This window comes from Theropithecus gelada, chromosome 11 (genome assembly GCF_003255815.1).
Source record: "Theropithecus gelada isolate Dixy chromosome 11, Tgel_1.0, whole genome shotgun sequence".
NCBI lineage: Eukaryota > Metazoa > Chordata > Mammalia > Primates > Cercopithecidae > Theropithecus > Theropithecus gelada.
Window position 1 is genome coordinate 61,576,322 of NC_037679.1, and position 23,331 is coordinate 61,599,652.

At 40.2% G+C, this 23,331-nt stretch overlaps 1 protein-coding gene across 5 annotated transcripts in view; it reads right to left on the reverse strand.

Annotated features, from left to right (window-relative positions):
* IGF1 (insulin like growth factor 1) overlaps positions 1 to 23,331 on the reverse strand; it is an 83,128-nt gene that overhangs the window by 19,413 nt on the left and 40,384 nt on the right. For 2 of the 5 annotated variants that reach the window (XM_025403677.1, XM_025403678.1), the window contains exons 3-4: positions 4,364 to 4,545; positions 2,330 to 2,843 (exon numbers count right to left, since the gene is read on the reverse strand). In XM_025403677.1, the coding sequence (XP_025259462.1) occupies positions 2,619 to 2,843; positions 4,364 to 4,545 (407 nt within the window). In that variant the 3' untranslated portion in view covers positions 2,330 to 2,618. Of the gene's footprint in view, positions 1 to 2,329; positions 2,844 to 4,363; positions 4,546 to 23,331 lie in introns of those variants that run through there. The other 3 variants (XM_025403680.1, XM_025403681.1, XM_025403679.1) reach the window with 2 other exon arrangements.

A 23,331-nucleotide genomic window follows, 5' to 3' on the forward strand; every position in this document is an offset into this window, starting at 1 on the left:
CATCCACCCATCCGTCCATCCATCCAGCCAGCCAGCCAACCAACATTATATGCCATGTATCACTAGACTCTTGGGTATTGACACTAGAAAGAAGGTAATGGAAAGATAATAATAGATTCTTTCTGTTTTCTTTGTTCATATTATTCAGTAATCACATGTAGGCATTCAAGATAATTGCTTTAGAGTTGATAAAACTCACTCTGAAAAGAACTGTCTTGTAGCACGTAGTTTGCTAGTTAAGCATTCTTTAACTAGAAAGTCTTTTCATTCTTCCTTCCCTCCTTTCCTTCCCTCCTTCCTTCCTTCCTTCCTTCCTTCCTTCCTTCCTTCCTTCCTTCCTTCCTTCCTTCCTTCCTTCNCTTCCCTCCTTTCCTTCCTTCCTTCCTTCCTTCCTTCCTTCCTTCCTTCCTTCCTTCTCCTCTCTCTCTTTGCCTTTGCTTTAGTTCTTCTTGAAAAAAGTTTATGATTGGGTATAATTATAGTTTGTTCAAACCTTTCCATAGGACATGAATTCTTAGTTATTCAATGGAACTGTGGTCCCTTGAAGAGCCATCTGTGTTTATATGCTACTCTAAGGTGATGGTTGTAGTAGGAATTGGCCTCTGCCTGCAGCTGGTCCCAAAGCATGGATGTCTTAGCTGGAGAACTTAACATCTCCTAAATAAGGTGACTGGCCACTTGGGCTAAGGCACCAGCCTGGCTTCTCTCTGCTCTGATAAGCCAGGATCTACTTTGCAACCACAGCAGCAGTGGTTTGGCTCCCATGAGGGGCTTCGGCATGCTTTCAGTTCAACCTTTTCCTCCTGGATTAAGCCTTGAGCATGTCCATCATATTTAAGTAATCCTGGATTTTAGTGAACCACTAGAAAGGGTGATCCTGGAATAAAAAGCATGGCAGGGGCATGGAGGACCAGGCAGAAAGGAGGTTCCTTTATACCATGACATCTTCAAAATAGACTACCTGGATGAAATGCTTCACTTCTGGGTTAGTCATATTCTTACCCCAAAGTGTCATCATTTGTTTGCTTGAGAACTTCTGTCTTATACCCTTTCTCAGCTCTTCTAATTCGCAACTTGGAGGATGGCGAGACTTTTTGCTTTATTATCTATGAAGACCCCAATCCTACCGATTAAACCAAGGGATCTGAAGGAGAAGATCTCTAAAATCTGAATTCTGTGATTCTATTTAACTTGTCTTCACTCTCAGGGAAATCCAGCACTCTTGCTCTCATTCACTCCTTTTCTTCTGGTGGAAAAATATTAAATTAGTAATGACTTTACACAGCATTTCTGCCCTCTCTTTTCCTTCTGGAATTCTTTCTTAGTTGACCCACTTTGATTATGTGCTGTTGTCTGCTGGCCAGAAGAAGAGCAGCTTAGAACCCAAGCACATCTTTACCCACTTCTGGATCTCAGTGTCCTAGTCTTCAAGATAAGGTGATTGAACCAAATGATTTCTGAGGCCTCTTCCAGATCTAACATAGTATGTTCCCAGGGTTCTCGTGGAGCAGAGACTCAGGATTTCAGATATAAAAATAGATCTGTGGTGGGGTGGTGGAGGGGAGTGTTTTCTAGGAGCTGTAATCAAAATGCAGTGGTTATCGTCAGACATCAGAAGTCTTCTGTCACTGACCGAATTGTGTCCAAATTCATGTGTTGAAGTCCTAACTCCCAGTACGTCAAAATATGACTGTATTTGGAGACAGAATCTTTACAGAGATAATTAAGTTAAAATGAGGTCAGTAGGGTGGGCCCAAATCCAATCTGGCTGGTGTCCTTTCACACAGAGGACATTTAGACACAGAGATATGTATGGAGGGAAGATGAAGTAAAGACATAGGGGGAGAAGAAGGAAGCCACCTACAAACCAAGGGGAGGAGCCCATGACAGAGCCTTCTCTAAGGCTCTTGCAAGTGCTGAGACTTTGATTTTCAACTTTCAACTCCCAGAACTATGAAAAAATCCATTTCTGTGGTTTAAACTACCCAGCCTATGATACTTTGTTATGGCAGCCCTAGCAAACTTATACATCTTTTATATCTGATTCCAAAGTGCAAAAAAGATGAAGAAAAGTACAGTGACCTCTTCTCAAAAGTTACCTCACAGGGTTTTAGGCAATACCAGATGCCCTTTGGCCTAAACCCTGGACTTGACTAAGAAATACAGCCTCCAATGACGTTGCGGGAAAAGGGAATCTGGGAACTTCTATGACACAATTCAGTCTTGCTGAGCATTTGGGGCTAATATTTAACTCTGAACATATATTGACATAGGCAATTCTTCCATAACAGATTCATACAAAATTTTAAAATGCATATAGAAGCCTTAATTTTTATTTGAATTCTTTTATTTAATTGTGTTTTAGAGGCAGAGAATAGTGTGTCTTTTTTGCCTCTTTTATAATCTTTATTCTTTTTTTCATTTTTGCCACTGTCTTTCTTTAGGCTTTCTAGGGCATTACATTTTTGTTTTCCATTTTCGCCATGTTTCTTAGCGACATTCTCTAAAAGGTTACTTCTATTTCCATCACATCATCATCTAGCTTCAGCAGGCCTACTTTTCTTCATTTCCTCTATTGCATTTTCTGCTTTTCATTCTTGCTGTCTGCTCCTCTCTCATCATCCTTGCCTCTGTCTGCTTAGTCCTCCTGTCCTCCATTTTCCTTTTTTGCCTCTGCATTCAGCATTTCTACTTCCAATCTCCCTCCTCTGCTCTTTCTTCTTTCCTCTGATCTGCAGACTTGCTTCTGTCCCCTCCTTCTGTTCCCCTCCTGGATGTGTCTTTGGCCCACCTTTCCTTCTCCTCTGAGACTTCGTGTTCTTGTTGGTTGATGGGGGCTGATACTGTAAACATCACAAAAATAATTGCATTGAGAACAAGTGGTTCCCATGGTGTCCCTGAAGACAGAGCCTTTGAATCAGTTCAGAATGCCCAGGCTCCATATGATGCAGGCGACAGCACTCGTGCTGGAGAGGGGTCTAGACCTCAGTCACAAGACCCACCATTCCAGAACTTTGGGATGCATCTCTTGACACCTACCCCCTCCCCATTTAGAAACCAAGAGGCGCTGGGTCACCTGGGAAGAGAAAGAATGAATCTGCCTTTGCCTCAGCAAGCACACTTTCCTGCCACATTCACCTAAAAGTCTTTTCTGAGATCCTTGCTTCCTGCCTGGCCAGTGGCTACTGTGTTCTGTGTGTGTTGGGTCTTGCCCAGTCCCCTTCCATCCTTCAGAGGGACGCCCTGGGGTCACATCTCCAATAAGCCGCCATGGTCCTCTTCCAGCCTCAGCTGAGGTTTAAGACCAGGAAGCAGCGAAGGTGTCATTGTGAACTTCTTGATCTCTCATCTTGTGCTTTTGCACGGTATTATTAGTTCTAGCTCCAAAGATTAAAACCACATGTTGGCATTTCTTTTTTCAGCAGAGTCCCCAAAAGACTGAAATGAGAGCTATTTCTTTCCTTACTCAACTTTCTTGCCTTCTCTTTTTCCTCCTTTACCTTCTCTTTAGTTCGTATTCTTTCTACTTAATGGCTAAAATTTTAATCTCTTATATTCATTTGTTCATTCACTCATTCAAGAAAAATCGATCAAGTGACTAAATGTGCATTGGATGTTTTATGTACTTCTGATGGCATAGATGGTACCTCTGAGGTTTGTTTACAGTCTAGCTCTTAGGAAATGATGCCTGCAGATTTTGATCATTACAAACTTCTAGGCATTCTTATAGCCAAACAGAAATTTCTATTTTTAATGTTTCTTGTTTAATTATGTTTGCTACTAAATATGAATTTTGAATAGTTCCCATTAGCCTTTTATTTTCTTTGCAAGATTACAGAATCTCAGAACTTGAAAGGTTACAAGCTTTGTTATTAAGTACAATTATGACCGACATTAACGATGGTCCAACAATTACTTCATGCAGGCATGTGTAAAGCATCTCAAAATATATGCACGAGCTACTTAATTTTGACAACCAACTGATGTGGTAGATATTATTATTATCCCAATGTTACTGATGAAACTGAGGCTTGGATATGTTACATTATTTGGCAAAAGCTCTCAGCTGGTGTATGGGAAAGCCAGGACTTCACTTTTGTCTGATACCAAAGCCCATGTTTGTTTAGCCACTGTTTTGTTACATCTTCCAATCATCACATCGTCCATAGCAGTGGAAGGGGAAATTTGCAATGCAGAGTGACCAAAGCGATGAGGACATGAGGACGTAATCCATCCCTTTGGTGCAAATGAGCTTTTTTGACTTGTAAGCCAGGAGACTATGGGGCAGGGTTTCTGCTTGGCCCACCCACATGCACAAGAGAGACCACTTGAGGATGGGTGGATCCCAGCCAGGTGGGCTTACCTTCTGGGTCTTGGGCATGTCAGTGTGGCGCTGGGCACGGACAGAGCGGGCTGACTTGGCAGGCTTGAGGGGTGCGCAATACATCTCCAGCCTTCTCAGATCACAGCTCCGGAAGCAGCACTCATCCACGATGCCTGTCTGAGGTGCCCTCCGACTGCTGGAGCCATACCCTGTGGGCTTGTCTGTACAAATCAGAGTGGCCTTATGTTAGGGTGGAATCTGTTTTCTTCAGTCTTCCACCCAGCTCCTGCCTCTCCCCACATCTAGTTAACCTACGTACTCTGCAAAGTCTCAACCTCTTCTTGAAACTTCCCCAGTGATTCCTGACCCCGCGGATCTTTCTGAATGCCAGTATGTCTCTTGGAGTCTGTACCACATTCATCAGCACTAACTCATTCACCACGCTATTTGTGGTAATTCTCCCCAAGTTTTGCAACCTGTAGGCAAGGATCTTGTCTATGCCCAATCCTACTCTTTTCTTATATATTGGCTCAGAGGATGATAGAAATATTAAAAGAAGACCGTGCATTGTTTTCTTAATCTTGTTGGCAACTCTGCATTGTTTTTATAAGCAGGACAGCTCATGTTTGCCTTTTTGTTTAACTGCTTTGACTACATAGTCAGGTTGAACATCAAGGAGGTTTTAAGTTTGGAAAGGGCTCCTCATTTTACTAATGTGAAAACTGAGACACACAGGTGGCAAAGACTTGCTCAAGGTCATTCATGCAGTAAATCGTGGAGTCAAGATGCAAACTCAGATCTACTTGCTGCAAAGCCCAAGTGCCTCATTGAGGAGCCAAGAGAACTCTTATATGACTCTGGAAAAGTCACTAAGCTCTCTGGGCCTCAGTTCGCCCATTTATATAATGGAGTTAGTAATATCTCCCTTGTAAGAATTATTTGAAGATTAAATGAAATCAAGTATGAATAATGCATAGCACAGCACCTGACATATAGTGTAGGTCCTAAATAAATCATAGCCAGCTTTCTATGAGCACCGTTTCCAGGGTCCTATGTGGTTTGTGGAGAAGCATTGTCACTATTGACCATATACAGAAGTCCTGGGACTTGAAACTAATTACAATACCAATCTAGTAGGGCTCCTGCTCTTATCACCCCAAGAGACCAGAACAATGAATTCTATTTCTTATCGAGTAACCACCAAACTGAAACAGTGAACAAAATGTCCATCTTTCACGTGATTCTGTTCTAGCTCAGGCAAGGGCAGAGGAAAAGAAACTTGCTTTTTCTTCTCTTCCCTTATCTCTGCTGGTCTTCTCCATGGATGCTTAGGCTTTATGGAAGACATTTTATAAATCACAGGCACAGAAGAATCCAATTAATTAATCTGACATGTATTCAATCTTAATTCCTGACAGAAGAAAACATTATGTTTTAAATCACAAGTCTATGTTTTTGTAATAATGACACCATTACTTGAGAATAGGGTTTTGAAAGTCAGAATCCTCATGTATTTTGCACTCCCTCATTGGGGGAGATCAGGCCCATGGTAATGGCCTGCTACCAAACCAGTTTGGCTGCCTCCCTGCTGGAAGGGCCAGCATTCATGGCATCCACTAAGAACCCAAATGCTTTCCTGATGCTTGGCACAGGACCCTGGTGGCTGCTTCCTCCCGTAAGGCAGGTTTATTGTCATTCTTAGGGCAGCTGGAGGTAGTAACTCAGTGAGGGTTCATTTGTGGTCTTTCTGGGCGGGGTCTGCTGTGCAGCTCTCGGAGCAGACCCTGTGGGGTCTCGATGGCTGTGGCATTTGGGAGGGATTGGGCCCTGGCAATCCACGCCTCAGCGGGTCCCCTGAGCAATGTAAACAATGTTTTTTTGTTTTTTTGTTTTTATAATCTTTTCCTGGAACTATAAATTAGAGGAAAGACACAAATGGGCTTACATGGTCCTTTGTAATCCGCAAAGGACTTCTACATACTTTTTGCTAAGTGGCTAGCCAGTAAAGCACAGCTGATACCCTTTGGCTTCTCTCTTGGGGGTGGGGAGGAAGGAAAAGGTGACTTGGCCTATTTTGTGATCATTGTATCTTTTGTCCATTACAGGTAATGATTGCCCTTTGTTGAAACTATAAATTTCTTAATGGGATGTAATTGGGATTCGTTTGTTGATTATGAAATAGTAACTTGGTATTTGGGGGTGGGCTGGTAGGAGGAGCTCCAGAAACTTTCAAGGTTAGCCAACTCAGAAACAACTGATTTCAAAATTCATGGTTAGCCTTTGAAGACAGACAAGGGCAGGCTTTGGGATTCCAGGACCTATTTAGTATTTCCCTTTCAAACTCCTCTAACTTTCAAGCTCCTCCGAGGTCCCACATGTGCTGGAGCTCCTTGTCTGCTATAAGAGGAAGACACTAACCTTCATCTTGGGATGGCAGAGATCATTTCTATGATTGCGTATTCGCTTCTTGGTGACTATAAACAACCATGAAACTCACCACATGTCTATTTCCTCTTGTAAAATAGAAAGTCATCATCATCACAGAAAAACAAAAACAAAAACAAAAAAAAAAACCCAGGAAATACCAGGTATCTGGTTTATCACCTTGCTTAAATGAGCTCAGAGTTTGACATGACTCAGTCAAACTCTGAGCTCATCTAACTCTGAGCTCATGCTTTTTAGTCTGTAGATCGATGGGTTTAGGTACAGAGAATTTTAGGACTTTTCTGCAGTGTTCCATAGAGAAAGTTGATCTTTTGTTCTACATTTGTTTTTTTAAAAAAATATTGTTGAAATAGTGGTATACAGACTTAGATTTTGCCATAAATATAATTACCAATTATCTCTACTGGCCACAATCCTAGAGAGATGTTTTTCTTTGTCTCCTCATAATGTCTACAATGGACTTATTGTACGTCATTTGGAATATATGAATATAACAAGTGTTTACCTATTGCTTTTTGAAGTTTAATTCATCCTTTGAAGTGCCCTGTAAGCTTGATTTCTTCTGGCTCTACATCAAAATATTTAACAAACAAAAATCTCATTTCTTACCAATTGAAAGATCACAGTTGAAGGTCAAAGTTTTGTTCCATATCTTCAAATGCTACATATTGTTTCTTTTTCCAGAACCACAATAAAGATATTTGCTGCTATGGTCTACAACTAGAAGCCTGATACAATGTAATTTATTAGAAAGGTAATAAAACAATTTGCTTCAGTATTTGACATTTTCCTATTGGAGATAAATAGTTATTTTTAATGACTTCTAAATTATAACTATTGTCATTTTGACTAATTTTTAAATGAGATAGAACTAATTGTTCTATCTTTGCCTTGAGAAACTCTTCATTAGGTGCTGTTTAATTCTGTTCCAGTGGGCAGAATCAGAGCTGGTAGGTGAATGAAAAACAAATATTGGCTTAATATAAGAAAAGCATTCCTAACAATTTGAATTTACAAGTGTTAGATGTGGGACAGATTTCAGTGAAAAGTAATGAACTCCCCATTGCAGGAAACAGTTCAGTAAAGGCTGTAATAAACGTCTGTCAGAGATCCTAGCAGAAGATTCCTATGTTGAACACAGTGGATGACTGCTATGGTCTTTTCTATTCCAGACATTCCATAACAAGTGAAGAGATGAAGGAGAAAACTGGCTTGGGCCCAATATTCAGTATGGTTGGAAACCACTTCAAGAAAGAGGTTCAAATATATTCTAATGTAGAAGGTGAAAAGTTGTTTTCTATCTGTTTGAAGTTCCCCAAGATGCTCTAAACACTTTTTAATTGTCCTTACTCGATGCTACAAAAAAAAAAAAAAAAAAAAGACAGGTGTGTATAGTCCCTTCTACACAGCAAGGTGTGGTCCAAGAGTTCTGTTGTACCGGCGTGATGAAGTGTTCATGCACTCACTCAACTGTTAGAATGAATAGGCATGTACAACGTGCCACATAATTTTTCTTGCTGACAAAGTCTTGACATTGAAAATTTATATATTTATATATTTATTTTGTCAGTTTGCTTCAAAGGTTTCATAGCATGTGGACGAAAGATTGCTTACCAGACAAGTTGGCCACCACCTAACCTAGACTTTGACTCCTCCATGAGTAGACATAATGTTTAGTTACAATGTACTGCTGTATCTTAAAAGTTGGCCAACAGACAGAATTCCAATGGTTAAACAGCTGGCTTCTATAATAACAGCACTTCCCTTTAAATAATGCATGGTCAGGGGAGTAATTCAATAATCTTCAGGGCAAACTTGCTAGTTACAAGGGTTTTGGGCAGAACTGTGGCATCATCAAAACCACACCAATTAGCTGAGTCTCACATTTTGTCATGGATGCAAGCAACTCGCTCCCCTCCATCTCTGAAGGGAAATGTGTAATGCTGAGATTTAACTGGGGTCATCACTTCTAGAACAAAGGACTCCGGTCGTTCATCACTGGTAAAAATGGTACTACCTCCTCTACTGATGCTGCCTAAGTTTGTGTTTCTTATGGATTTCTGGGAATGCAGTTGACGCAATGTATTCAGCTTTAATTTCCTTTGAAAATTCCCATCTTGCTTGTTTTAACTATTTCAACTCTATCATTGGAAAGGGAAGACATTGATTTGAAGAGTCAGTATTTAAATAATAAAAAATGCAAACATTTTCGAGTTGGGATGCAACTAGTTCTTAAGATATACATTTGTTATTCTTTGATTTCTAAGGAATAAAACTATTCTTTAGAAATTTGCTAACAGGAAGAGTTTCCAAAGTTGATCACTTTTTTTTTTTGTTTTGAAAGGAGGAAAAAAGAGGTAAGACAATTAACTTGGATTTTAAGGGCTATTTCTAGAAAATGCTAAATTATGTGTCTGATAAAAAACACAAATGAAATTATTAGCTAATAAGAAATGAATCTGCATTTCACTTAGATTAACTAAGGATTGATTACACAACCAAATATTACAGTTCAGATCTGAAGAATCTGGAAACTTAGGTTTTTCACACCAGTTATTTATTTCAGAACTCCAGACACATTGCCAATTTAGAATAACTTGGAACGGTTAGTTTTTTAGGGCGAGATTTTCTCCCTGGGCTGCCTTATTTAATATAAATTCACTTGGTTTGCATTATTTTTTATGGGATACCAGTAGGGAAATTTTATAAGAGATGAATAATCTTAAAGTAGTCTTCACTTTAGCATTTTAATTACTATTTTCATTTGTGGAAAAGGGAGAATCACCTCCCAATATTTCCTACATCTCTGATGGCTTTATAAGGAAAACTTGAGTCCTTTCATAAATTTCTAATATAAGGAAAATTGTGATTGTATTATTACCAAGACCCCAATGTAATACATTGAATGGTTGATAATTCCAGAATTCATAGGATTTGCATTTACTTTAAAAGCTTTTGACAGTCAATATTTTGCCTTTAAATTTTTTTCTGTTGAAATCGCAACTTGAATTAAAGTAGTTATTGAGTTATACATTGTCATGTGCTTAGTAAAGATATGGAAAGAAGCTTTTAATACTGTCAACTGGCCACATCTTTTTACATTTAGAATAACACGAGTATGTACACACATATACTCAAACACATATTAGGGAATTACTGTGGTATCAAAGCTGCTGTAAAACACTTTGAAATTAGGATTTTTTTAAAAAAAGATTTTCTAATATATCTATAGCCTGCCTTATACTTTGCTAGAAGACCCTGTACATTTCTGCTTTTCTGTGGAAGGATCTTTCCAAGTAAGACTGACCTTTGGCATCTGTAAAAGTGAACACTGAGAAAATGTTCTCTTTTCTATGAACTGCATGTCATAAACTTTTCTCGAAAACCTATCAAATTTAGGCATCGATTTCACTTTTGGCCTGTGTTAATTTTTAATTGCCAGTGTTTGCTGTCTCACTACCTCTCAATTGGACGAGGTCATCTTTTTCTAGGAATTATGGCTCTCTATGACCTGCCCCCACCCTCACTACTCAGCAACTTTTTCTCAGCTACTAAATCCCCATAACCCAAAAGACGAAAGTGTTCTGTTACCCAATGAAGTCAATGTCTTTGTTTCTCTGAGTCTAAAAGGAATGAAGCAGAGTTCTATGGGACTGCCCCTTTGTTGAGAGCCTCCTTTCTTTTGGAAACCCAAGTCAAGAGCAGGTGTGAAAAGAGTGCTCTTCAGCTCACCTTGGTTTCCAAGGCCAGGAAGCTAAAGTACAAGTCCTGGGGGCAATAACAGCAAGAGATTCAAAGCAGAAACATTACTGTTTTAGGACTCTTTGGAGAAATGGGCAGACAGAGTGGGAAGCAACATGATGTATTACTTTAGCCTGATACAATGCCCTGGAGGATGAGCGTCTTGCCAGGACAGCACAATTTACTAGCTTAGGTCTGATTCCAGGGCTTGGAGGAGATAGATGTAGCCAACAAAATTATACTTTGGCAAGAGAAATGCTTTGCTGGACAGAAAAATGTTGTCCTAAGGGAATGGTTTGGTTTATCAACGTCTAAGGTGAAAGATAATCAAATGCCAAGAGGTCATTTTTATGTTTGAATTATTTCAGTGGGGCCTGCTATATAAGTTAGCTACCATTTTCTAGTTACATTGTTTGTATTATTTAGAACATATTACAGAATTTGAGTATGATCTGCCTCTGACATCTGTCATACCAATGACAGAAGCAATATGTGAAGTGGCTAAAAGCACAAGTTTTGGAACCAGACAGTCTGGATTCTACCACTTTTTTACTATTAAGCTTTGATTTGGCAAAGCACTCAGTTGTCTAAGATTCGGGTACTCATATGTAAAATGGATATATAAGAGTACCTCCCAGGACCCGTGTGAAGATTAAGTAAGAATGTATGCAAAGTGTTTTGCACAGTGGCTGGTGTATGGTAAACTATATAAATGTTAACTATTATTATTATGGTGTTGAGTTGGTTAACATAGTTAGTTGGGCAGGTATCCTCTTTCTCCATTAATCTTAAAAATGCATCCTTTCCAAAGTTTGGTTGAAGCAGATGGCCTTTCTAGATATTGTTGTTCACTAAAGTAAATGAATAGCTGTTCTTTTGAAAGAATGTTCAAACTTTCTGTTGTATAGACTGGTCTGAATAGTTTTAATCTAGAATAGACACTATGAGAATGAATCTTTCAATCATGTCAAATAAGGCATATGGGCTTATCTTGACCCTTTGTTACCTTTGATTTGTCCCAAATAATCCACTGGTTAAAATCATTGACTTTTTGGTATTTATATCAATGCTTCTTATTTCAAAACAATGCTGCAAGGCCTGGGATGAATGTGGTGAAACACATGGTCAGAATGGTTTCCCAATCACTTTCTTTTTTTTTTTTTTTTTTTTTTTGAGACAGAGTCTCGCTTAGTCGCCCAGGCTGGAGTGCAGTGGCGCGATCTCGGCTCACTGCAAGCTCCGCCTCCCGGGTTCACGCCATTCTCCTGCCTCAGCCTCCCGAGTAGCTGGGACTACAGGCGCCCGCCGCCTCGCCAGGCTAATTTTTTGCATTTTTAGTAGAGACGGGGTTTCACCATGTTAGCCAGGATGGTCTCGATCTCCTGACCTCGTGATCCGCCCGCCTCGGCCTCCCAAAGTGCTGGGATTACAGGCGTGAGCCACCGCGCCCGGCCCCCAATCACTTTCATCCAGCATAGTATTTCTCTCATCTCTGTCTACTTCGTGCCTCATCTCATTCTGTTCTCCTCTTTTTCTATTTCCTTTCCTCTCCTGCTACTGATAGCCTTTGACATTCTTTTTATTCACTGATGTACTTTTGAGCAAGGCTTATGCCACTGTGGAGTTTATGGTAGGCTAGGTATTAGCATTTCATTTCCTCCCTGGAATGACTGAAAACCAGGGCTCCCTCTCCTGCCAGCCATGCTTTGGGAATAAACAGTTACCCGGTATACAATATCACCAGGCCCGCTTAATCACTACTCCATCTTGGACCCATGCCTGAATGAGATGAAAACAGACAGCCAGAGAAGGAATAAGAAGGGATGTTGAGGAATCGCATACATGGGCCTTAGCTATCTCATTTTTTTTGTTTTGTTTTTGTTTTTGTTTTTTTTTGTTTTTTTAGAAAGACTGACAAAAACTGTAAGCTGAGACTGGCTCCAGCCTGGAGATTGTAGCTATGCCACCAGCATTATCTCCTGTACTTACACTCTTATTGTTATTTTACTCTTTCAGATGTGGGAAGAGAGGCCTTGTAACAAAATGTAAGGCATTTGTGAGTAGAGGGTAACGCCCTCTTTCTGGTGCCACAGAAAGATGAATCAGCCAAAGGGATATTAAAACACATTCTCTTTATTTTTAGTTTCTCTCTAAAGTCTTTCATTTCATTTTTTCTTTGCAACTTGGCACCTGCCCTCTGTTCTCAGGGGCCCTGATCCCTGTTAGTCTCCTCACTCAGGGATCTGTTTTTTGCTCAGGGCACTTCTGGACATTGTCCCAGGGGTGGGAGTGATATGGTCAGGATGGCAGGTGAAGGGGTGGCGGCTGCCAGGGAAGTCTGGCATGTCTGGAGGGAGAGTGTTGGGAGGTGGAGGCTCCTTAAAGAGAGGCATCCGGGCCTGCATCAGGGAGTAAACTGTTGGAAGACAGCCTCCACAGCAGCAGAAGCAGCCCTTGGCACTGTCGCAGAGAAGGGAGCAGCCAGAGTCAGCGACAGATTGAACACAGGAGAGAGGGAGGGAGGGAGGGCGAGTGGGAGGAGATGGTATGGTGTTACATGATATAAATAACTGCATGGTGCAGACTTGAGTGCCAGTTGGGTTGTGTGTGATGTCCCTTTCATGCTGGTGTATCAACAGTGTTGTTCTTGGATTGAGAGGTCCTGGGGAATGTTTCTATAGCACCTAGCACAGTGCCATATGCAGAGAGGGAATAAAAACAAGGCAATATGGTATATTGAAAACAACATTGGATTACAGCCCCAAATCCTCTGTGTGGATGCACAAGTCACCTAAATTCTCTGAGATTCAGTTTCTCATGTAAACAACCAAATGTACTAGATAATATCAAGCACCCCTTCTAAAAAGATGACCCTAAATATCCAGATGGTCATGCACTACCCAATTTGTAATCAATAATATGTGTGTGTATATATATATATATATATTATATATATGGCATATTAATGTTTCTCGATAATAATAGGGGAGTACAGTAGTGAAGAGAAGTTTGATGAGAAAACCAAGAGTTTCCTCTTCGTTCGATTTAATTTTGGATGTAAACAAGATTTATAAGCTGAATTTAAGGAAAACAGATATTGGTGTTGAGTTTGATGAAGGAAAATGTCTAATTTGGAGTTAGGCTTGAGTAGGGGAAGGTGACAAGTCCATCTATGTGGATTGCAGAAGCCAGCTCAAGGTAGGGCACAAAGAGCCCTTAAGAGAGTCATTTGCTGGAGCTGTTGAAGCAGGTGATACAATCAAACTATGAAAACCGGAGTCCTAAGGAAAGAGAGATGGCCCTCACTTCTGTGGGCATCCAGAAATGAGAATTAGTATGAGAAGAGTCTTTCTAACAATCCTTGGGCATGGCCTTTTACTTTTATTCTTCACAAAGCCGCATCTTCATAAGGTAAGCAAATGACTCTTTCTGCCCTAGGAGGACTGTTAATATTGTTGACCAGATTGCTTAATTTCCTAGTGTTCAACATAGACCAGTGTTTTATTTCACTAATTTCCTTGGTGTCTGTCAATGGTACATGAATTCTCTGTGTGATATTCACTTATTTTCAGGTGGACAGATGCATAGTTTCCTTGGAAAGGTCTAGCCATAACTACATGTTATCTTTGGTAATATGAATGGGCTTCCAGACAGGACATCATCTATGCCATTGGTATCCAACATCTGCCCAGAATATAAAATCAGAAGATAAAGATTAAACATAGTTTTTCAAATGCCATCCTCTTTTTTTTTTGGTAAAATAAATTACTGCTAAGGTCAGTAAAATTTAAAAGTCTATATGAAGAGTGCTCAAGCATGTTGTGGTATTATTTTTTCAAAATGCCAAGCAAGTATGCAGACTGAGGCTGAATGGTTCATTTAGGGTGTCAAGTATGCAGACTGAGGCTGAATGGTTCATTTAGGGTGTGATTATATTATTTCAGGAAATTTCAGATAAACTCTGGACTCATCAGACCATTATTTCTTTTCTTTCTGCAGGATTTTGCTTCTATTATTTCTCTCCCTTTTATTCTTAATATGTTATTGCTTAAACATGACTGTGAAACTTTAAGTGCCTTCCTTAAATTATTGTATTTTAGAATGCCATATATCTTAGGATATTGTAGCAAACTCAAGGCCAACTGAAGAGGTTCTTAGTAATATTCTGGCCTTCACTGAGCCTGTTTTTTAGCCATTACACTCCTCCCAGTCCCCTCCCCCCTGAAAACTATTTTTCTGAATTGAAGAAATGAACTATGCATAAGGAAAAAGAGAGAGGTGTGGTTAAGTTACAGTTTTTCTCCAAGCTAAATCATGTTCTCATCTTTATTTCATCTGGGACCAACATCATGCCCAGATTCCCAAACCTCCTTAAATGCTTTTTAACAAATATAATTATCCATCGAGAAAAATCTCTGATTTGTTTTACCGAATTCAGCAAAGAGAAATATTCTTAGCTTATGATACTGGCAGGAGAAATCATACTCTTTCTTATTTTTCTTTTTTCTTACATACTCAAACATGCTGTGAATGGCCACATCACTCTGCTTTGGGATCCACTCTGAGGCAATGGCCTTTTGGCCTTCTGGCCAACTGCTCACTTCTGTGAATTTCCTTTCTGAGAACTGGAGACTGTTGCCCCAGAAGTCATTTTCCAATTTATCACAGAACCTATCCATGGTTACAGAATTAGTTGGCCTCCTTGAGAATACGCAATGTGAGACCTAATGTGACACACAGCTGGGGAAGCTCCTTTGGTGCAGGGACACTGGGCCAGGATAACTGCTTGTGGGCCATTTTATTTCCCTGGACACTTGCCTTCTGTCTGCTGTCTTTGTCTCACATCTGGGTTTGAGAAAACTGTGTGGAGGCATCACTTATGCCAATACTTAGGCATAAGTAACTCTGCCCCGCTCTAGCAGAAGTGAGGGCCTAAGTTCAGGATTTAAACATTCCTTTCTGATACACAGTCTTTCAACAAGGCAGACTCCATTCTCTCTTCTCAGCTTTCCTGTCAAGTACCTGCTACTTTGTAACCCCAATGGGAAGCCTCTTCCCCTTGGGGAAAAAGGAGAATATCAAAATCCACTGACCTCTTGCTGGGTATGGTCTTTTTAATCTCCACTATGTTAACTGAATGCCTATTTATATAAAAGCTACATTTAAAAACCTTTAGGCTGATAAATGAAATGACCCTCAAGGTGTTGTAGCAGCTTCCATATGATAAGGATAGGAGGAAAGAAGTGAAGCTTTTGACTCTGAGTAGTAGGAATTCTGATAAGAGAATGTAGACAGAGTTACACACATCCTTATGACTGAACTGTACGTTCAAGTCATTGAAGATGACTTAAGAAAAAGAATTTTAGTAAAAAGCGGACTGCTGGTTCAGGAATATTTTAATCTGCTTCTAAAGACTTGCTAATTTATTTTTCTTCTCAAACAACTTGTTCATCTTCTCCTCATCTCTCTTCCTTGCTCTGGTTCAGGAAGACACTCTGGTAAAAGTCACTTACAAAGTCCTAGCCTCCTCATGTCTTCTCATCAAGCCAGTGCTCCCACGGTCCACTGAGATCTGCCTTTGGCAGTCATTTCCCTCAGTTGGACTCCAAGCCATCATAAATTCTTCGCATTTTTCAGAACATCTGTGCCTTCTTTTGCCACATCTTTTTTCTTGGTACTCAACAGGTCACAAATCACCCTGTACTTCTCTTTCCAGGCTGTTGATGTCTTAATACTCTCTTTTCAAACCAAACTCCTCTCTTGTGTCTGGCTATGGCTCTTGGCTCCCCAGGCTTCTCATCTCCCCCATCTAGGTTAGTCATCTGTGGCATCACCAAGGGGTCTCTTTCTCTTAGCCTTCTATCTGACCTGAACTTTTGCATTTCTCTAAATGTCAGAGTGACTACACATACCACATTACTAGGCTGGAAGCTTAGTTAAGTTCTCTAATGTGATTTAAATACAGGAGTGCAGAAAACACTTCCATGGGAGCATGAACGCCTGAGAAGACTCAAACTTAGAGGATACAGGTTAGCTACTGAGACAGAAGGCACTATAACAAGACCCAAAGATATAATCAAATGAAGTTGAAAACTATTCCATTAAACACAAGTTTCTCCTTGACATTTAGAAAAACCAGGGCCTTTGCAATAGTACATTACCAATAGCTTCCCTTTATAGAGGGCTTCCTACTAAGCTACTAGAGTAAATATTACTTTTCTTGTCTTACTTACCCATGTGCAGTATCTACATGGAGTCAGCATTATTACTACACCCATTTTACATTTTAGAAAGCTGAGGCTTAGCAAGGTTAAGTAACTTGACCCAAATCATACATCTAGTAAGTTGCAGAGCCAGGTCACCTTAATCGGGGACACCTTGAAAGTGAGAGAATTCCCTGGTGATGAAGAAATCTGAAGTTGATACCTTTACTGGGATCCTTGTGGGCACATGATGCTAATATCAATGAAGAATATGGGTGAAGGCATCTAAGTGGACCCACTAACCCCAGGGTTTGAGCACATGCAGTGCACAGAGTTTTAGCCTAGGTATTCTAGAGAATGCCAGAAGGAATGCCATGCATAGCTTTTTCCCTCGAGACAGAAGTCTGTGCACCTCTGCAGTTTAGGAGATGGCTCTTGCATGCTCACATCTTACCCAGTACATTGTGACCCTTTCAGTTTCAGATGGGGCAGTCAGCCTTGTTTCATAGCCGGCCAATACCCTTGAATTGCATAAAGTTATAACAACTTTAGCAGACACTGAAATAGAGAAGTTTTTACCCATAATCTTGATATCCCAGCAAATCACTTTATCTTCATTTTTCAAAATTGTGTCTGTTTCTCATCCAGATACATACATTATTTTGGCATAGCTCCAGCCACAATCGAAATTTAATGCAGTATTTTATTTTTTCCCACTTAACATGACATTGTAAGCATTTCCCATATTGCTATATAGTTTTCATAATTATAATTTTAAAACTGCAGAATATTTGACTGAGTAGATATGCCATCATTTGTTTCTTTAACCATTTTCCTATTACTAGGCATTTAGGCTATTTCTACTTTTATCATCGTTTTAACTAATGCATCAATAAATGTCTTTGTACACATAACATTCTACTACTCATAGATCATTTATAAGAATAAATTCCCAGGAATGGAATTACTGAGTCAAAGGGTATTATCAGACAATCCTATTTTGATGAAAGCCCACAATTTTGCATAAGGACTAGAGGAATTTAGTCAACAAAGCAGAGAATTATATCCAGATTTTCTCCCGGGATTAGAAAAGAGACAGCCAAGGTGGGGCACAGACAGGGATCTTACCTGTGTCCTGTGAGTTGGAATAAACGAACCAATTTCTGTTTTCAATTACTAGTGAAGTTTCCTTTGAAGGAAACACGGGGTGTAACCAAGACTTGAGTTTGGCATCCAAAGGTTTTCTAAGTAGAAGTGAAACCAAGGAAAATGAAATTGATGACAAGAGACTCTGGTTCTCTCAACTTTGAAAATCTCCAAGTACCTATGAGGTTTCTTCTCTAGGGTAGGGAGATGGGTTCATCATACAGCTGCCAAGACAGCACCACACCTCAGTGTATGGGAGTGGGAAAGTTTGCATCCTAAATAACAAAGGCTCTGCTCCTGTGCTCCTTGTGAACCCAGGTCCTCTCTGGAGAACCTGGCTCCTCCCTAATCTGGTGTCTCTCCACCTTTGTTTGGGTCATGATATCCTTGACAATCTGCCTTCTCATTCAATCCAAAATTTGGCTGAACACTCCTGTCCTTCTTTCACCACATTATTATTCTCCTTTTTATAAACATTCGATCACATATGTTTCTTGAGCACCTACTGAAGTCTAGATGCTGTTCTCAGTACCAGGGATAAGAAGTTAACAACACAGACAAAAACAGGATAACAGGTCACTATCTCCTTATAATCAGGATAACTGTAACAAACTTAAAGGAAACTGCAACACAGGGATGCTGGACTCAACAGTTCAAGGATAATTGCTCAGAGAAATTGTTGAAGTCTCAGTCTAGCAACACAAAATTTCTTCAGGCCCCCATGAGAATTCTTGTCTGATGACTTCATTCCCATTAACCTTCTAAATATGGAAAATGATTACTTTGTGTATCATAAACAAGGTCTTAACTGTATATTAGTCTTTTTTTTTTCTGTTTTGTGAAGACTGGCATATTCTTTCCAGTTTGATTTTGAGCATCTTGAGGGCAGAAAGTGTCATCTCATGCTTCTGTGTTTAGAAGCACAATACTGGGCACTTGGACACTTCACAAGTACTCACTGATTGGTAGATTGACAAGTTGGGTACACAAACAGTACATAGAGAGAAGCAACAGAAGAAATTCGTACTTTGGAAAGAAGAAACCTAACACCAGCCAGTCTCTGTGTCTCCATTTCCTTTCTTGTTAAAAGAGGATGATCATCGTATTTCCCTCTCCAAAGTTGTTGTGAGTTAAGGCACAATGAGAGCTTGAGATAGCTTGTGGCACTGAGCAAGCACTCCCAGCATGTCATCTCACATCACCCTCCTTAGCATCATTATGATGAACTGATTGTGACGTTGTGTGGTGAAGTGTTTAGAACACAGGCTCTGGAGGAGTTTGCCTGGGTTCAGGTGCTGGCTTAACCTTCTTTTTTTTATTTGAAAAACAAATTTTTTGATTTCACATGTTTCATCATTTGAGTTCAGAGAGCATTTCAAAAGTACAGTCATCTCTGTATTTGCAGATTCCATGTCCACAACCATGGATAGAAAATATTTGAAAGAAAATTAAAAATAACAATATAACAATTAAAAATAATACACATTTTAAAGATACAGTATAACAGGTGTTTACTAGCATTTACATTGTATTAGATGTTATAAGTGATCCAGAGATGATTTTAAAGCGCACAAGAGGAAGTGCATAGGTTACATGCAAATATTAATATCACACCATCTTACAGAAGAGCCTTAAGCATACCATTTCTAACTACATGATGTGAAGAAGCTCCTTAACTTCTCAGGTTGCATCCAAAAAGAGTCACATACTCACCTCACAAGGTGCTTGTGATGCATGCGTAAGTGAACACTTACCCAATGTTAGTTAATATTATTCAGCAAAGACTCAGTGAATGGCCGTTCTGTGCGTGCGCCTGGTGCTCGGAGTATAGAAGAGGACACAGGATACACAGTCTCCCCACCTCCCCCTGCATGCCTGCAGACCATAATGTGTTTTGGCATCATCAATCCATATAGCTAACTCCAGAGAGTGCCTGGCAGTTCAAAAATCATTTTCACATACATTTTGTGCATCAGCCATTTCAACAACCTCATGGTGCCAATGGAATTATTCTCACTTTCATAGATGAAAAATCTGAGAGTTTAAGTGGCTTATGAATCTGGAAGTTCCTTTGATTTCAAATGGCAAGACTTCTCCACCCACATACTTGTCCCCAAACCTCATGAATGGATGAAATTCAGGCCCATAAATCTGTGGGGGTTCCTGAAGCAGGTAGTCCCCAAGATAACTAACACATACTAGTGGTTTTCAAACTTGAGCCTGCATCTTTATCATCTGGAGGGCTCTTTAAAACACGACCAACAGGCCCCACCTTTAGAGTTGCTGTTTCAACAGGTTACTGGGGTGGTGCTCAAGCACTTGCATTTTCCACAGGTTCTCAGATGATACCAATGCCTATGTGCAATATCAACTTCTAATATGTGTGTATAATATATGGTTAAGTCCTGGAGCACTAGAGAGAAGGGAAGAGTCAATAAAAACTACAGTCCTGGGAAAGACCTCTTACACTTTCTTACACAGAAAGCCTTCATATCACTTGTGATAATTGCCTAATAAAGGTATCTATATGTCAGTCTGGTAGCAGAACCAGTCTTATTGCAAAACAGAAATAAAAAATTTATAACCCTTCAAAGTAAGAAACTGAACTGAAACAAAAACACATGTTGACCTTTTTCCCTTCCCTGCATTTTTTATTTGCACAGTCTGTGTCCTTCTGAATTCCAGCTAGCACCTGAAGACAACAAGCCAGGTCTCAGGGAAGGAAATGAGAGCCTTAATAGATTCCCCAGCCAAATGGAAAGCTAGAAACACAAGCCCGTCTTCTGATATTGAAAGCTGCCTTTTCTAAATACCAAGTTCAATTTATTTTTAAGCTTTCAAAATTGTCAGATGGCCAGTCAAGCCAACCTGCTCAATTGTAAAATTCAGCTCAGAAGACAGACTTCCCAGGAACCCAAATCGACCTTTCCTATGCATTTGCCCTATAACCTCCTAGGGTAATGCAGAGAAGCCAAAAAGGTAGTGTGGGTTTGGGGCACCTTCAGTACCACATCGTCAAAATATCCTTCCATGGATCATTCAAACTTCGCGGCAAAGGAGGGTGAAAGGGAATACACCACTGATGATTGCCCATAGAACCATGGTAATTATACAAAGCAGAGGACATTTAATTTTGCAAAAAATAATATAATTTGTTATTTATCAGTTAGTTTACACCTAATCAGAATTTCTCAAGCGAGTGATAGGATCAATCTCACTGAGGAAACAGGGTTAATTAATCCAACTGATTGCATACATAAGCGGCAGGAAGAAGGCATATGAAGCTCTGTTTCTTTTCTGAGCCCTTCTGATAAGACTGTGTATGCAGCTCTCATAGCTTTAAATCCAACAGTGCCTGAAGGCAGGAAATCCATATTGGGAGTGCTGGGAGGGAAGGCAGGGGCCACTGCTGGCTTCCCAATTAGAGCCTTTCTCCAGGTCCCTGTTTCCGTTTTCCTCTAAATAAGAAGTTGGGTTTTTAATGATTCTCTTTCTAGTCACTTCCTTCCTGCTGCCTTGCTAGGTCATTTCAGCACATGCCTTCTCAACAAATCTATTTCTGGAAAAGACAGAGGAAAAATGACCTCATTCACTCATTGAGAAGTCAACGGGGCATCCCCAGGGCTGGCTGGTACCTCTGTGTGGAGGGGTCTCCCTGGCCTTCCTAGCGGTTTCTCATGCAACAGCCACCTCGGGACTCGGCAGAGCAACCTGGCACAGGTGCACAAACACATATTAGCACCACTTCTGTGGTGAAGGCTGAAAGTAGCTTGAGAGGTGGTAGGATGCTTGGTCTTGTCCCAAGGAGCACACAAGCTAATCAAAAACACAGACCGAGATTGTCTCTTCACTCTGTTAATTTTTCCTTTGCTGTGCAGAAGCTTTTTAGTTTGATGTAATCCCATTTGTCTATTTTTGCTTTTGTTGCTTTTGGGGTCTTGTCCAAACTAATGTCAAAAGACAAATACTGTATGATCTCACTCGTATATGGAATCTAAATAAGTTAATCTCATAGAAGTAGAGAGTAGAATAGTGGTTACCAGAGACTGGGATGTGTTAGTTAGGTGGGGAGATAGAGAAACTGTTCAATGGGTACAAAGTTAGTTAGACAAGAGGAATAATTTCTGGTGTTCTATTGCACAATAGGGTGACTCTGGTTAACAATATCATAATGCATACTTCAAAATAGCTAAAAAAGAGGATATGCAATGTTCTTACCACAAAGAAATGATAAAGGTATGAGATGATCAGTATGCTAAATACCCTGTTAGACTTTTACACAATGTATGCACGTATCAGAACATCACGTGTAACCCATAATTATTTATAATTGTTATGTGTCAATTAAAAGCAAACATACAAACCAAAACACCATGGACCAAGATGTCAATATGACCAGAGCAGAAACCTATTTGAACCTTAGCAATGGACAGACAGGTCCTTAGAAATCCTCCAGTTCAGAGATGCATTTTGGTAAGAGGCATATCAACCCTCTGCATGATGTATAATTAGGTATGTTTGTGGATTTTCCTGGAAAGAAGTCACTCAGAAGATTCTCAAAAGACTCCATGATCTGAGAAAACTAAAGAAGCACAGGTCACATGTGACCAGGGTCACAAGAGAAGCTGAGGCAAAGTCAGGAAGGACTCCCTGCTTTCCTCTGCAGTCTTCTTTCTATCACACTCTTCGGAGACATCGACGACTGGCCTGTACATTGGCTGCTGGTGATTTGGAATCACATCCCAAATGCCAGATCCAATGTCAAAGGACACCTACAGATCCAAGAGATCTCAGCTTAGCATTCACCGAAGAGTTTTCTTCAAGGAGTTCCATGCAAAAAGCTTAGGAAACGGCTATAAACGTTATCTTATTTTGCAGAGTCTTAAAGTTCACCAGCCTATTCAAGATTGTGGGGGAACAGCCTATTCAGGTTCCACAGTGAAGAAATCTGTTTCATGGTGCTAAAGTCCACTTTCTCCACACAATAGACCACTGGACTCTCATTTTCCAGGAATGTCCATTGACTTCCTGAGGAACAAAGGCGCCTGTATCCTGAAATTCCTTCTTTTATCTTTTCTTTTGATTAAAGAACATGAGAGAGTCCTTTGGGAATGTAAATAATTACTGAGTAACAAGGCATTATAAACCACGAACAGCCCAGAAAAAGTTACTGCTGGGTCTGTGAGAAGACGACGTGAGGGAAGTAGGTTTGCTGTAGGGGATTGGTTCAGAATAACAGAACTCTGCTAAACTGAAAGGTCTTCAGGGCTTCCTTCTGAGGGGGATCTCCTCCATCCAGTCCATCTAAGGCAGTACCACCCGCAGGTTCATCATCCCATTATTTCTTTCAAAATGTTGATCAAATTTGACACGGTCTTGTTTATTTGTTGCTGGACTTGTAATTTATCTCTGTCCTCCCCCATACCCATTGGAATGTGGGATCTATGAAGCCAACAGCCTTTTATTCCCTAT